This window comes from Phascolarctos cinereus, unplaced genomic scaffold (assembly GCF_003287225.1).
Source record: "Phascolarctos cinereus isolate Bilbo 61053 unplaced genomic scaffold, phaCin_HiC Scaffold_1;HRSCAF=81, whole genome shotgun sequence".
In the NCBI taxonomy this organism is placed as follows: Eukaryota; Metazoa; Chordata; class Mammalia; order Diprotodontia; family Phascolarctidae; genus Phascolarctos; species Phascolarctos cinereus.
In genome coordinates this window covers 243,357,413-243,372,405 of record NW_027555514.1, presented here as the reverse complement: position 1 = coordinate 243,372,405, position 14,993 = coordinate 243,357,413, and the positions used below count along the sequence as shown (strand labels likewise).

General features: G+C 35.2%; 1 protein-coding gene across 4 annotated transcripts in view; it reads right to left on the bottom strand.

The window, feature by feature from the left end:
* ZDHHC17 (zDHHC palmitoyltransferase 17) overlaps positions 1-14,993 on the bottom strand; it is a 104,986-nt gene that overhangs the window by 20,153 nt on the left and 69,840 nt on the right. For all 4 annotated transcript variants that reach the window (XM_020993451.2, XM_020993449.2, XM_020993450.2 and 1 more), the window contains 2 exons: positions 14,666-14,766; positions 7,610-7,734 (listed from right to left, as the gene is read on the bottom strand). In XM_020993451.2, the coding sequence (XP_020849110.1) occupies positions 7,610-7,734; positions 14,666-14,766 (226 nt within the window). The remainder of the gene's footprint in view (positions 1-7,609; positions 7,735-14,665; positions 14,767-14,993) is intronic.

The following is a 14,993-nucleotide window of genomic DNA, read 5'->3' as shown; positions in this document are numbered from 1 at the left end:
CCAACAATCTATCCCCTGCTTAAAATAACAAAGCATCTAAAGAAGCAGAAGATGAAATTTTAAAAATTCTAATTACCAGAAAATATTTGTAACATTAGTGAAAAATGAAGGTAAAATTCACTTTTTAACCAAACTTTCTTTTAAATTTTTTTTTAATCTTTTTAGCAATACTTCCTGTTTTGACATCATTATTTCTACACACAGCCCTCCTTTTTCTCCTAAGATTTAAGAGAGGAAAAATCAAACAACATAATGATCACGTCTGACAGTACATATAATCGTCGAAATCTACCTCTACAGAGAAGGAAAGATATGTTAGCCACACTTTTGTCATTCCTTACTGAATGCCTGCCATTTGGATGAAAACAGTTTGCTTTCTTTTGTTAAGAGTGACCACAAGGAGGGGGCCACCAAGATGATGGAGTGAAACCAGTGACTTGCTTGAGCTCTCCCCAAACCCCTCCAAATACCTATAAAAAATGGCTCTAAACAAATTCTAAAGCAGCAGAACCCACAAAAAGACAGAGTGAAACAAATTTCCAGACCAAGACAACCTGGATGGTTGATCGGAAAGGTACATAGCGCCAGGTGGGGAGAGGAGCACAGTTTGGCGTGGGCCAGCAGGCCTCAGTGAACCTGGAGTAGGCCTCAGAGGACTGAATCATGGGCAGCTGTGGCGGTTTCCAGACTTTTCAACCCATGAAATTACTGGACTATCTGAAAGCCATGATCAAAAAAAGAGCCTAGACATCATCTTTCCAGAAATTATCAAGGAAAACCGCCCTGATATTCTAGAACCAGATGGCAAAATAGAAATTCAAAGAATCCACCGATCACCTCTTGAAAGAGATCCCCAAAGAAAAACTCCTAGGAATATTGTAGCCAAATTCCAGAATTCCCAGGTCAAGGAGAAAATATTGCAAGCAGCCAGAAAGAAACAATTCAAGTATTGTGGAAACACAATCAGGATAACACAAGATTTAGCAGCTTCTACATTAAGGAACCGCAGGGCATGGAATATAATATTCCGGAGGGCAAAGGAGATAAGACTACAACCAAGAATCACCTACCCAGCAAAACTGAGTATAATCCTCCAGGATAAAAAATGGTTATTCATTGAAATAGGGGACTTTCAAGCATTCCTGAGGAAAAGACCAGAGGTGAATATAAAATTTGACTTTCAAATACAAGACTCAAGTGAAACATGGAAGAGGTAAACATTAAAGAGAAATCATAAGAGACTTATTAAGGCTGAACTGTTTACATTCCTGCAGGGAAAGATGCTATTTGTAACTCATGAATCCTTTGTTAGTATTAGGGTAGTGGGAGGGGAAAAAAATTATATGTATGTATACATAGATAGAGGGCATAGGGTGAGCTGAAGATGAAGGGATGATATTTGGAAAATAAAATTAAGGGGTGAGAGAGGATTTTACTGGGAGAAGGAGAATGGGGTAAATTATCTTATCTCACCCGAAACAGACAAGAAAAGGCTTTTACAGTGGAGGGGAAATGGGGGATGGTGAGAGGGAATGAGTCAATCTTATTCTCACAGGATCTGGCTTAAGGAGGGAATAACATACACAATGGGATATGGAAATCTATCTTCCCTTACAGGAAAATAAGGGGCGGAAGGGACAAGAGAGCAGAGGGTTAATAGAGGGGAGGGCAGACTGAGGGAGGGGATAATCAAAAGCAAACACTTCTGAGGAGGGACAGGGTCAAAAGAGAGAATAGAATAAATGGGGGTTAGGATAGGATGAAGGGAAATATAATTAGTTTTTCACAACAGCACTACTATGGAAGTGTTTTGCATGACTACACATCTATAACATGTATTGAGATGCCTGCCTTTTCAATGAGGGTGGGTGGGGAGAGAGGAAGGGAGAAAATTTATAACCCAAAGTTTTAAAAACATATGTTAAAAATTTTTTAAAATTAAAAAAAAAAGAGTGACCACAAACATGAAATGCATTTGGTGGAACAAAAGAAGAGCATTATTTTATATTTATACACATATGCAGTATGTGTTTTAAAGAGATCAATTCTTCACAATTGTCTACAAGTGTGGTTTCATTGGCATGGTGAGCTCTGGATGCGTACATTGCCTCCACCAACATAGAACACAACTCGCCTGCAATGTTTACTCTTGGAGAGACACATTAGGTACTGAGATACAATTTTGTTGGTCAGAGGCTTCCTGACTCTAAAGTTAATCCTCTACAAATGATTCAACCTTGCTTCTAAAAACTGTATCATAAAACTTAATAATCTAAGCTATGTTACTGGTTGAAAATATATAAAATAGAACACTGGAACAGACTATTTTAAGACTCAGAAATAACTAAAAATATTAGTCCAATGTTTGATAAGATGAAGAACACAAATTACCAGGAAAAGGACTTCCTATTAGATGGACAAAGCTGCTAGGAAAACTGGAAATCAATTTGGCAGAAATTAAGTTTTAGATCAGCATCTTCAATCAATTGCCACAATAACCTCCAAATGGATATAAATATAAAAGAACATAAAAATATTTAGATAAAATGAAAGGAAGTAATTTTCACAATTATGGCCAGCAGGAAGATTCTTAATCAAGTCAGGGACAGAGGAAAAGCTTGTGCATGAACAAATCAAAGCAGCTATAACAAGAGAAATTGTCAAATGGGATAAAAATCTATTCCTCTACTATCTCTGGTAAGACAAAGGGCCATTCCTCAACACATCAGTGGTAAAACAATATGAACAATTTTCAAAAGAAGAATTGTAAACTATCAATGGCCATATGAAATGTTTCAAATCACTGAAAATTACAGAAAAGCAAATTTGAACAACTGAGGCTCAACTTTATACCGAACAAAATGGCAAAGATGATAAGAGTCAATGTTACAGAAGCTTCAGGAAGATAAGACACATTGATACACTGCTAGTGAAGCTATAAGTTTATCTAATCATTCTGGAAAACAATTTGGAATTATGGCAGCAAAGGGGACTACATTGTTCATATTCTCTGCTCCAGTGATCCCACTATCATGCATATGCCCTAAAGTCAAAGAGAGTAAGAAAGGCTCTATGTTTACCAAAATATTAATGATAACACTTTGTGAGAGGAAAAAAGTAGAAATAAAAAAGGAACTATCAATTGGGGAATAGCTGAACAAATAGTAGTATATGAGTATAATTAGTTGAATATTATTGTGCCCTAAGGAATTCAGACAAAAATGGGAAGACTTTTATGAACTGATATAGAAAGAATTAAGCAGAATCAGGAGACCAATATGCACAATACAAAAACGTAACTGAAAATAATGAAAAGTAGCCCAACTAGGATTAATTGTAATGACTAATCTTGGCTCTAAAGAAAAGATGATGAAACACCCCCTCAGCAAAAAGGGAGAGGACTCTGGATGTAGAATGCTATACATGCTATGAGTTGCAGTTGTTTCTTGAAGTTTCTTGTCTCAAAGTTTTAACTTCCAAAAACAGTTAAGTACCAAGAATCAAGGGTTTGGGCTACTCAACTGGATGCAGAAAGTCAGTGCTCTAAAGCTCATAAATTTTATTCAAAGGACAACCATTAAGCTCCTCATTCAATGTTCATTTTCTACAAACTGTAACAAGTTTAGTTTATCTGGTTTCCCAGTCCACATTAGATTAAAAGTAGAAAACTAGAAAGCAGGGGAGAAGTTTGGATTGCTAGAGAAGAATAAACTACCAGCAGTAAAAACTGAAAGCTGACTGTGAGGGAAAAGGAATAAAATCCATACAAAGCACATGAAAATGCCGAAAATACATAACAGACTAGGGCCACTGTTCAGTCAAATAACCTTATGTGGCTCAGTATCCTCTAAGGGTATTACTGTATTACAGCAAAATGCAATACTGATTTGGACGATACTTAAATAATCAAGAAAAGGAAGTAAACTTCTTATAAAATTTATTTTAAATGTTGTAGGACTACTCCATCATTTATACTTATACAAGTTTTACACAATATTTCCGGATGATGTTTGTTACCTTGGCTTCTAAGGATAACCCTATCTGTGGGGCTGTACTTGATACTATAGAATATACTAGTGTAGCAGTAGAAGCAGCAGCAGCAGCAGCAGTAGCAATAGTAGTATATATGACTATAGTTCCCGTACTTCTATTTAATCAGGCAAGAGATATTACTTTTGACTAAGGAATTTACTCAAGGATGGTATAGTAACAAATGCTAGCAACAAAATATCCCCCTAATATATATCACATGTACAAGGATATGACCTTTCTGGGATTTATGTGCCAGACAAGGGGAACTTCCACTATTACAACCTTCATGGAGACAGCCCAGAAGTCATGGGAACACCAATGTCTCTTTTCCTACACTCATATTCATTCAGAGATCTCTGACCTAGCAATACTGTCTTTTTGGCTGGTATGCTGGAGCAATGGGTGTAAGTAAAAAGCTGGCAGAGTATGCAGGGTATTTTTGGATCAGAACTCTATCTCTTTTCTTTAAAGTTAACTTCTTCACAAGTAATATTTTATTAAAAAAAAGTAAAGTACAATTATCATTCTGTAGACCTATAGAAATGAAATCTGTCAACACCACAGCCACTATTTACCTAAGACTCTGAAAAGAAAGTTCTTGTCACCATCAATCTTTTGCATAGGGGAAGTAGCACTTATTAATTTAATAGTAGAAAAAGAGAGGAGGGAGGAGGAAGAAAAGGGAGGAAAGAGAGAGAAAGAGAGAGAGAGAGAGAGAGAGAGAGAGAGAGAGAAATCAGAAGGGAGGAAAAGAGAGGAGAGCGAAAAAGGAAAAAGAGTGGAAGTATAGAGTTAAGGGAAAGGATGGAAGAGGAAAGAATAGGGAGGGAGAGAGGAGATGGAAGGTGGGAGAGGGAGACTCCAAATGGATACATGAAGTAGATAAAAAAGGTGACATCATAAGCAAATTAAAGGAGCAAGTATAAAATTACCTTTCTGATCTATGGATATAGGAAGAGTTAACTGACCCAACAAGAGATAGCAAAGATTACGTGAAAATAAAATGAACAGCTATGATCATATAAAATTTACAAGTTTTTGCACAAACCACATAAAGTTGTTAAAATTAGGAGGGAAGTAGGCAACTGGGAAAAATTTTGCAGCAAGTTTCTCTGATAAGGGTCACATTTCCAAGATATTTATATATTTACTAAGTTATCATTATTTACATAGCACCCCCCCCCAAATGCGGGTGTACGCTTAAGCTCTCTCCTGGATCCCTTTCTTTCTTCACATTCCATCCTTGGTGATGTCATCATATTACATGGATTTAATTATCATCTTTATGCTGATGTCTATGAGATCCACATATCCAGCCCAAGCCTATCTCCCCAGCTTCAATTCCTGCAACAACAATCAGCTGGTGGACATTTGAACTAAATGTCCCATTGACACCAGAAACTCAACACATCAAAAATAAAATTTAGTATCATCCACTGCTCTCCACTTTAAAACAAACACAAAGCCTTCCCTATTTCTGTTGAGGGCACCACCATCTTTCCAGTCACCTAGATTTACAATCTTGATGTCATCCTTAACTTCTCACTCTATTTCACCCCACATGTCCAATGAGTTACCAAATCTTGTCACTTCTACCACATCTCCTCTTGAAACTATCCTTGGCACTGTCAAATGATTCAACTTCAGAAATTGTTATCATTTTATCAGTGGAAATGATATTAAAGAAGAGACATTATCATTAGCTTTACTGCTGCTTCCTAAGGACTATATGACCTTTCCATCTGACTTGGCACTGAAACTTTACATATATATTGTTACCCCCATTAGAATATGAGGTCCTTGAGAACAGGGAATGATTTACTTTTCTATTTGTTATCCCTAGCAGTTGGCACAGTGTTTTACACATTGTAAGTGCTTAATAAATGCTTCATTCACTGGACTCAGGTATTCATTCATGCATGCATTCATTCCTCTTATCTCCACTCACATAAGACACTATTCTAGTTCAGCTCTCTCCCAGACTGTTGTAATGGCCTTCTAACTGGCTCTCTCAATATCAAGTCTCTCTCCTCCATCCTTCACACATGAAAGTGATCTTTCTAATGCAGACTGGACCACGTCACTTCTCTATACACTGAATTCCAGTGGCTCTCTTTTACCTCTAGGATCAAATATAAACTATTCTTTTATGCACTGAAAGTCCTTTATAACCTAGCCCCAACCTATCTTTCCAGGCTTATTATGCATTACAAGTGTATAATACTTATATTTTATGCATGCCATGGCCCAAACAAGGAGGCAGAATTTCTCACTATTCCTCACAGGTGACATTCCAAAAAAGCCTCCAAGCTTTTATACTGGCTATCTCTGACACTTGGAATTCCTTCCTTTCTTGCTTCCCCCTTTAGGATACCAAACTTCTTTCAAGGCTCACCCTGGGGGCCACCTTCTACACGAAACTTTTCCTCACTCCTCCAGTTGTCTTCTGTCCAAAGTCACCATGTATCTATTTTGGTGTATATAAATATCTATCCATATTCATGTTGTTTTCCCAAACGAGAGTTGCTGCTTAATGGTAAGGATTATTTCTTTTGTGTTTTTATCCTGTTCCAAGGCACAAAGTAGGCACTTCAAAAATGTTTCCTGACTGGTTATACATGGACTTTTAATGAATAGCCATTTTATTAATAATGAATTTTATTTCTATTATACAACATTTCTATTACTTTTTAAAAGAAAACCCTTATGTTGACAGAAATTTTGATGAAAATATAATTGGGGAAAAATTCCACAAAGTCAGAAAAAAAAACTTTTAAAAATCTTTTCTTCTTAAAGTTAAAATGTATGTCTATAAGTTTCAGTTTTATATATATGACAATAAAATGCTACGTCCTTAACTTGAACTAATGGCCTCATTAAAAAGAATAATTACATTTACTGCTTACCCAAAGCATAGAAACCCAGAGAGTCATTACTCTGTTTAAATTAACATTATAATAAGCATACAGTACAAGCAGATGCCCATGTATTGAAGAACGGCTGAGCAAACTGTGGTAGATGACTACCAAAGAATAGCAAAAGAATAGTAATGTCCTTTACCAAATGATAAATAAGAAGAATATAAAAAATCATGAGAAGACTTATATGAGCTGATACAAAATGAAGCAGAACCAGAGAAACAACAGACACACTGTTAAAATATAAATAAAAAGAACAAAAGCAATACAAAACAGATTTTCGTGTAATTTCAACAATCAAGCATAGTCCCAAAGAAAGGACAAAATCTGCCTCCCTCCATTCTTTGCAGGGGTGAGGGGATTATGGGTGTAGAACACTGCAAATACTATCTGCTCCAGTTGATGTGCTGGTTATTTTTATTGAACTTTTCCCCCTTTTCTCTTTCTATATTTATATATAATACATTTAGAAGATGATGAACAAAACATATCAATAATTTTTAAACCCCCCAAAAGGATACATTATCCCAGTTTAATTGCAATATTTCATGATATAACTATTTGCCATTATATTTTCATGCTGGCTATGAATATCGACAGGAATTTGGTAGTTAAATTGTACATAATTTTAAAAAGCAAATTGGTTCATCTCCTGTTACCTTTTTCTTCTGCTCTTCTGTAGCTTTAATAATTCCTGGGTCTGATTTCCAAGATTTTCCAAAATTGTAGAAAAGTGCAACACTATTGGCAAGGAATGGAAGGTGAATGAATAAAAAGTTGAGATGTGCCTAAAGTTAAGGAATCTAAAGAAACAGACAACAATAACTGAGGGTTCCTTTTTTTTTTCCCTCAAAGGATTCATTTTTCAAAAATCTAGAAAGTTAAAGAGAAAGACTGGTTGAATGACAATCATTGTAACCTTGCAACCTGAAAATCACAATATAATATTACAAAGGATATATTAAATCTTTATCTCACATATTTTGTAAGTTTTCAACTAAGTTGTAATAGGTAAGTTAATTCTTCACATCAATTTAAAGATGCATGTCCCATAAAAAGTGTAAAAGTAAAACACCTGGCTTCTTAACTTCCAAAGACTGTATTTTGCCCCAAAGCAGTTAAGCAGCACACTGCTACGATCAGGAAGATCTAAGTTCAAATTCTACTTCAGACCCTTACATGCTGTGAGACATAAACTTTATTTGGCTCAGTTCCCTCATTTGTAAAACAGGGATAATCATAGCTTCTACCTCTGAGGGTGCTGTAAAGATAAAATTTAAAGTGCTTTACAAACCTTAAAGGATCTTATAAATGCCAGTTATTACTATTATTGTTATTATGTTCTAAAAATAAGAACAGCATCCACACTACAACTATTTTAAAATAATCCAAATTTTATTTAACAGTCTTGAAGCATTTCCTAAATGAAATGGCCTAAAATTTCAATAGACAGGCACAGAAGAAATCTTCTAGCAGCTCTCAAATATTCTTAACAGATAATAACCCCTCTTCTTATATGCTCACATCTAAGACGCACATTTGGCTTTCATTTTTAACTAGAAATATCTGTCAGCTTAAAAGATATTTTCATGTTCACTAATATTTACAAAAACTTATTTTTTCACCCAGTTAAAGTATATGGGATATTTATACATCATTTTACATTTTAAAATTCCAAAAAAAACCCCAACCCTATTCATTTAAAAAAAATTTAAGAATGAAAGTATGGATGTTGGGTTTAACTTTTAATTGTTTAAACATATTCAGATGGAAGCAAAAACACACTGTGAGAGCATTAACATGTTATTGAAACCCAAAACATCTGGAATTCTCATAAAAACCATTTCTAAGCTTTTTACATGGGTTAGAAGTATTATCTAAGATTTCTGCTCTCAATTTTGTAGTTAGGCATTTTTATGTGTAGACAGTCATATATTGTGAATGACATTAAGCAGGAAACAAAGCTGTTTTTTAAATAAAAGTCTTAGTTAAGAACCCTATAGCATTCACTTGGTACAAATTAAAATACCATTTCTGGATGGAAATCAATAACTCAAAAGGAAAAGTATTTAAAAACTAGTAAAAGTCTTAAGTTATTTATAGCAATTGCCATATGTGGTTTCCCCAAAAAGTGGCAAGAAAAATGGGTACAATTAAAAATTGGGGGTAGAGAGGTCTACATTTCATTAGTCTAATAAAAAATTTTTTTCAAAAAAATCAATTTTTCATTGATTTCTTTAGTGCAAGGGAATTTAAAAGTATCAGTACTCCCTCAACCAATTCAGACTAGCAACTGATCTGCAACTTACAGTCTTAGAATTACCTGGGGCATTGAGAGTACCTAGAATCACCTAACTATTATGAGTCACAGGCAGGACAAGGCCAGCTGTCTATACACAATGCCATGCGATTCTCTCTTATTCAAATATTAAACAGCAGTAACGGACATTCATATAAAGCTTTATGGCTTACAAAACACTTTTCTCAATACCAGCCAGTAAAGTACATGGTGCAATTATAATTAATCTTATTTTGCTGATGGGAAAGCTGGAGCAAGTAGACAGTTGGTTATTTATCCAAAGCTACCCAGTTACTTAATAGTAAGTCAAGGACCAACATAGGCCCTGTGATTCAAAATTCATTGTTTAGTCCATTATGGAATAACTGCCACTGATAATTAACACAGATGGATTTATGTTTATATATTTCTGAAGATGAAGAGGTGAGCACACTGAACCTCACCCTGGAATATATGTAATATAGGTTCTGACTTATTCCTTTAAAACAGCAGCCTTTTTGTAAAGTATGGTTGACAAGATGGAAGAACAAACGTGATTGTCACTGTGAGAATGTTTGGTAAATTGATATACATGGTGGTGGTGGTGGTGGTAGTAGTCATTTGTAGTATAGAACAAAAGATGTTATGATTAAACGTTTTCTATAAGAGGGGATACACTTGATTTCTAGAAGTTCCATTCAGGTCTAACAACTTAGAATCTAGAAGTATTGATTAAACACCCAGTTACATAGTGCACAGCAGAAAAGATCTACTATAGTTAGTGCCCCCTTTTCATATTTAGTCTAATCTGGGATGATCTGATTATTTATGTGGTTCTGATCTGTATGGGGAGGGTAGAAAAAGCAACAGAAAAGAAGGATGACCTAAGGCAGCTACTGTCCCCTTTTCTTTCCACAGTTTTAAAACCTAATAAATTTCATGCTTCTTTCTAATTTGCTCCTTCTATGGCTTATTTGCAAGCTCTTCCCTACTTTCCTTATGTATATCACCTCCTATTTCCTCAGATTACTTCAAAGCTATGTCACAAGTGGTGTGAATAACGAATACCATGAAGAGGTCACATGCATTCAGATTCACACTATTTGAAGTTATAGCTGTGCAAAATATGGTAACTAGTTCTAACTCAATGGAAGAGTACGTGTGGATTCAAACAATGCAATCACTTCAGGAGACTCATCATTCTCGTTAATATACAGGCTATATCCTAGGTAACAACAGCATCATGGCCAATATGTGACATGAAGGCTGGAGACATGCCTATATTATAGTAAAGAAATTCAATGGAACTCTTCTATTTTTACTTAGGGATCTAGAATTTAAAATTCTGTTAATGGTGTGAAACTGCAAGTATTCTCCTCCAAGAAGATCATCAAACATGTATTCAAGTATGTAAAAACTACAAAGATTCTAAAACTAATTGTTAAGAGTCAATTATATCTGTAGATAAAGGTGATTAAAAATTTAGTAAGCATAAATTAATAATGTATCTAATTCTCCAATTCGATGTTCTAAGTTAATAAAGAAATTCAAAAATAACAAGTTTGTGACAAAACAGAAAAATGACAGCTACGCATTCTTTAGGACACCGCAATCTACAAATGTGTAAAACTTATGAGTCTGGGAACAGTAAGGAGAAAATTTTTTGAACAAAAATATCAAGGCCTTCAAAGTTTACATTATGTACATTTTATCTAAAATTGAAATATTGATGAATCTGAATTTTGTTACCTACTTGGCTAAGTTGTGCACAATCCTTTCCATTCAAATTGACGACAGAAACGTTAGAACCAACCTTAGTATACATTTTAAAGCATACCCCATTGTGTAAAACTTAAAGCAAAAATATAAATGAACAATCACATAAAAGAAATATTAACTTACCAAGATTTACAAGAGTAGTATTTTTAAAAAGTATATCTTAATTCATAAACCCCAGGAATATTCTGTCGTGTTTTACAACCAAACTGTGCTGAATTTCCTGGACCTGGATCTTCTTGCTATTTAACTTCTCTGTATTTATAATTGTTTATTATTTTTTCTTCAAAGAAAGGAGAGAAATTCAAATTCATCTACTTAACCACCACTACTACTTCTAACAATAGCTAACATTTACATAATACTTGCTATGTGCCAGGCAGTGTTCTTAGCACTTTACAAATACTATCTCGTTATATCCTAACAAACCCAGGAAAGTAAGTGCTCTTATTATCCCCATTTTACAGTTGAGGAAACTGAGACAAACAGAAGTTAAATGACTTGCCCAGGGTCACACTGCTAGCAAATGTCTGTGGGCATATTTGAACCCAGATCTTCCCGACTCCAGGCCCAGCATTGTATGGAACTGTCCAGTAAAAGATTTCATAATAGAGAAAAGTTAAACTTTTGCCTAGAATGATGTTTTCATTATTTGCTGATTTAACAGTATTCTTCCTCTTCCCCAATTAGGGCTGAAAAATAATTCATCCACCGGGCAACAAAGAATTATTTTAAGAAGATACAAACTTTCCCCCTTTCAGTATAAAATTCAGTGTCCAATTTAGGCAACGGAATGTTATGCTGCAATGAAATACCTCCAGTCTACTGAAGTCACTTCAGGGGTCAGGTCACTACTTAAAAAAGCAAATTTTAAGTAGATGAGGTAATGAAAATAAGCATATCTGTTTTAGTTATACCAAATGTTCCAGGCAAGACAATTCTAATGTATAATGATTCCTTGAGGGGCAGTTTTTACGTCCAAGTATAATATATGACCAGAATGAGGTAGTGAAAACTGCCACATGGAGGAATTTCACCAGGTATCACCTTACTTAAACTACAAAAGCAAAAAGAGGAACTGTGCTTTGCTGAAATGTAAGCATATAAAGCTGTCTAAATAGAAGAATTTTAAGTTCTTGTTCCAACTCTTTGCTTCATGCTTCAAAAACAGAATGAGTACAGTTCCCCAAGCCCAAATAAGACTGGGCGATTTTGCCAAAAGATCACATCAAAGTAACTATTTCACACACAGAGTACTTGATAACAATTAAACAATGTTTGTAATAGTGATCAATGTCACCACAATTCTAGACCATTAAAAACGTATTTTATAGTTGGATGAGGTGGTACATGCCTGTAATCCCTGATGCTTGGGCAGGCGAAGCCCAGTGAACTGCTTGAACTCAGGAGTTCTGAGCTTAACTAATTCTAGCTCCAACATGACAATAACCCCGCTCTCTCCCCAGGAGCAGAAGGCTAATGGCCTGCCCGAGGAGGGGGCAAACTACTGCAGGTCAGAAACACAAGATGTCAAAGGTTTAGCACTGATCAGCAGGATTGAGCCCAAAAGTGGCTGCTGCACTTCCAGTCCAGGTCAGAAAGAGAGACCCAGTCTTAAAATTAAATCACTAAGTATATAAAATTAATTTTGCATACTTTTCTATACTGAAGTTTTTGAAAAAATTTAGTAAACATTTATGAAATTTGTGATTTTACTAAAATACTGAGTCTAAATTATCTTGCTGATTTTTTAAAAATCTAATTAGATGCTAAAAATCATGAATGATGATGAAGGACATAACAAAGGTCAAAATTCTAGGTTGTTCTAATTCCTCTGATGTATGTATTTTTACTTCAATGTGATGAATACTGACAATTGCATTTCTCAATATATTGCAAGAATAACATAATAAAATCTGCCACAAATAAGAGTCAGATCAGTTTTTAGTACAAAGTGCCATTCAGCCAGTACCAATCATTAAAAGGGGAAAGACCACATCTTTTCTTTGAATTTTGTAGAACACCAGCATATCCTAGAAAGGATGGTGGTACTTAATAAACAAGGTTCAGCTTTAAGGCTTTTCTCTATTACTAACATGTCTGACATTTACACTTCTTCTTACTAATATTTTAAGTAGGGTTTTAGAAGAATTAGTAGTCTAAATAGTGTCCACAAGAAAATGTCAAATCTAGACTTGAAGTCACAAGTCATTGGGGGCTGCCCTTAAATATCTGGGGTCCATTGGGTCTCCTCCAGGTATCATGGAAGCATCCCTGGTTGTGAGAACACACTGTGGAGGGATCATAATCACAACTGTAATGTCCTTTAAGCAGCACCCTCTCAGATACATACAAACTGATGGCAATGCTGACTGACATCACCAGAACACCACCAGAATGACAAAGGCTTTTACTTGCCATTGTCCTAATTTAGGCAGGCTCTGGTTTAAAAAACAAGAAATAACAACAACTACAATTAGCCAAGTTACAAATAACTTACCAGGCATCTGGGTTAGCTATTCTTTTCTCTCCCCAAGACAGGTGAGGAAGAGAAAAGTTGTGATCCTGTTTTCACTGTACCAGAACTACCCACCCTCTACAATATAACAGATCAGCACTATCATCTTTGTGTATAAAGGTCATTACAAAACAACATGCTTTAGATCTTTTCAGCTCTTTCTCATTTTCATGAAAACAGGGGCTATTAAAAAAAACCTAAAGACCAAATAACTTCATTAATTACTGTGTTAGGAACTTAATAATCCTTGGATTCCTTTCAGACTCAGTTCAAGTACCATCTTCTCCAAGAAGGGCTTCCTGGGCCCCCTAGTTGCTGAGGACTTTTCCTCTAAGGCCACTTTTCATTTACTTGGTATTTATCTTGCATGTACTGATTCATATTTGTCGTCACCTCCCCCCCCCATCAGAATGTAAGCTCCTTGAGGGCAAGAGCTGTTTTAGTTTTTTCTTTGTATCCCCAGGACTTGGCACATAGTGAGTATTTAATGAATACTTGTTGATTATTACATATGCTTCTAGTTAAACATATGCTACATAATTACAGCACAGCATATATATGCCTTTCATAAAGCAACTCTGGTTCGTGTCACAAAGCTAAAGACAGACTGAATAAACTTTTCGGCAAATAAAGGGCCTAATCAGAAGCGGAATGCCAAGGTGGACAGAAGGTCAGTCTTGAAATCAGGAAGACTTGAGCTCGAGGCCTGCTTCTCTCACATTCTAGTTCTGTGATCAAGGCCAACTCACTTCTTTTCTTGCTTCCCCCAGCAATACTCTTACAAGATAAGCTAGACTTGAGTAAGTACAGAGAGTCTGTACAGAGCGGAGGTTCTACACAGGTCTGAAACCGCCCCCCAAAAAAAGGGGGGGAGGATATAACATACAAATCATTAAGTTTCTATTTTCTAGAAGAGAAATGTAATAAAAGTAATCATATTAAAATAATAAAATTATACTTACAAAGTACTTTTAAAGACAATAAAGGCATTAAAAAGCAACTGCTATGGATGTATTTCCTACCTAAGTACTTTCTCCTCATAAGTTTTTGTTGTTATGGAATTCCATTAATTATATTTTAATTCTATTATTAAATAACTAATGAAAAGTGCTGATGCTATCAACTTTCTGACAGAAAGGATATCATTCCAAAACCAGAAGAACCACGTCACATACATCCAGAATTTGGTTGCCAAATATATTCCAAGTGGCAATGCACTGTGCATTGAGTGATCAAAAAACGATCTGTAAAACACAAATTTTATTTAGTTTGAACTTAATATGCCATTATGATAATTTACTTATCTTTGAATAAAATATAAAAATTAGACATACTTGATATACAGTAAACCATTTAACCAGAATCCAAATAACTAGGATTTTAAAAATAGTAGTAGTAATATACAATGACTCTTCCTCTAAAGCCTGTTAGCGGTGCCTCATTGTGACATGCAGATGACCCTGGGTTCCAG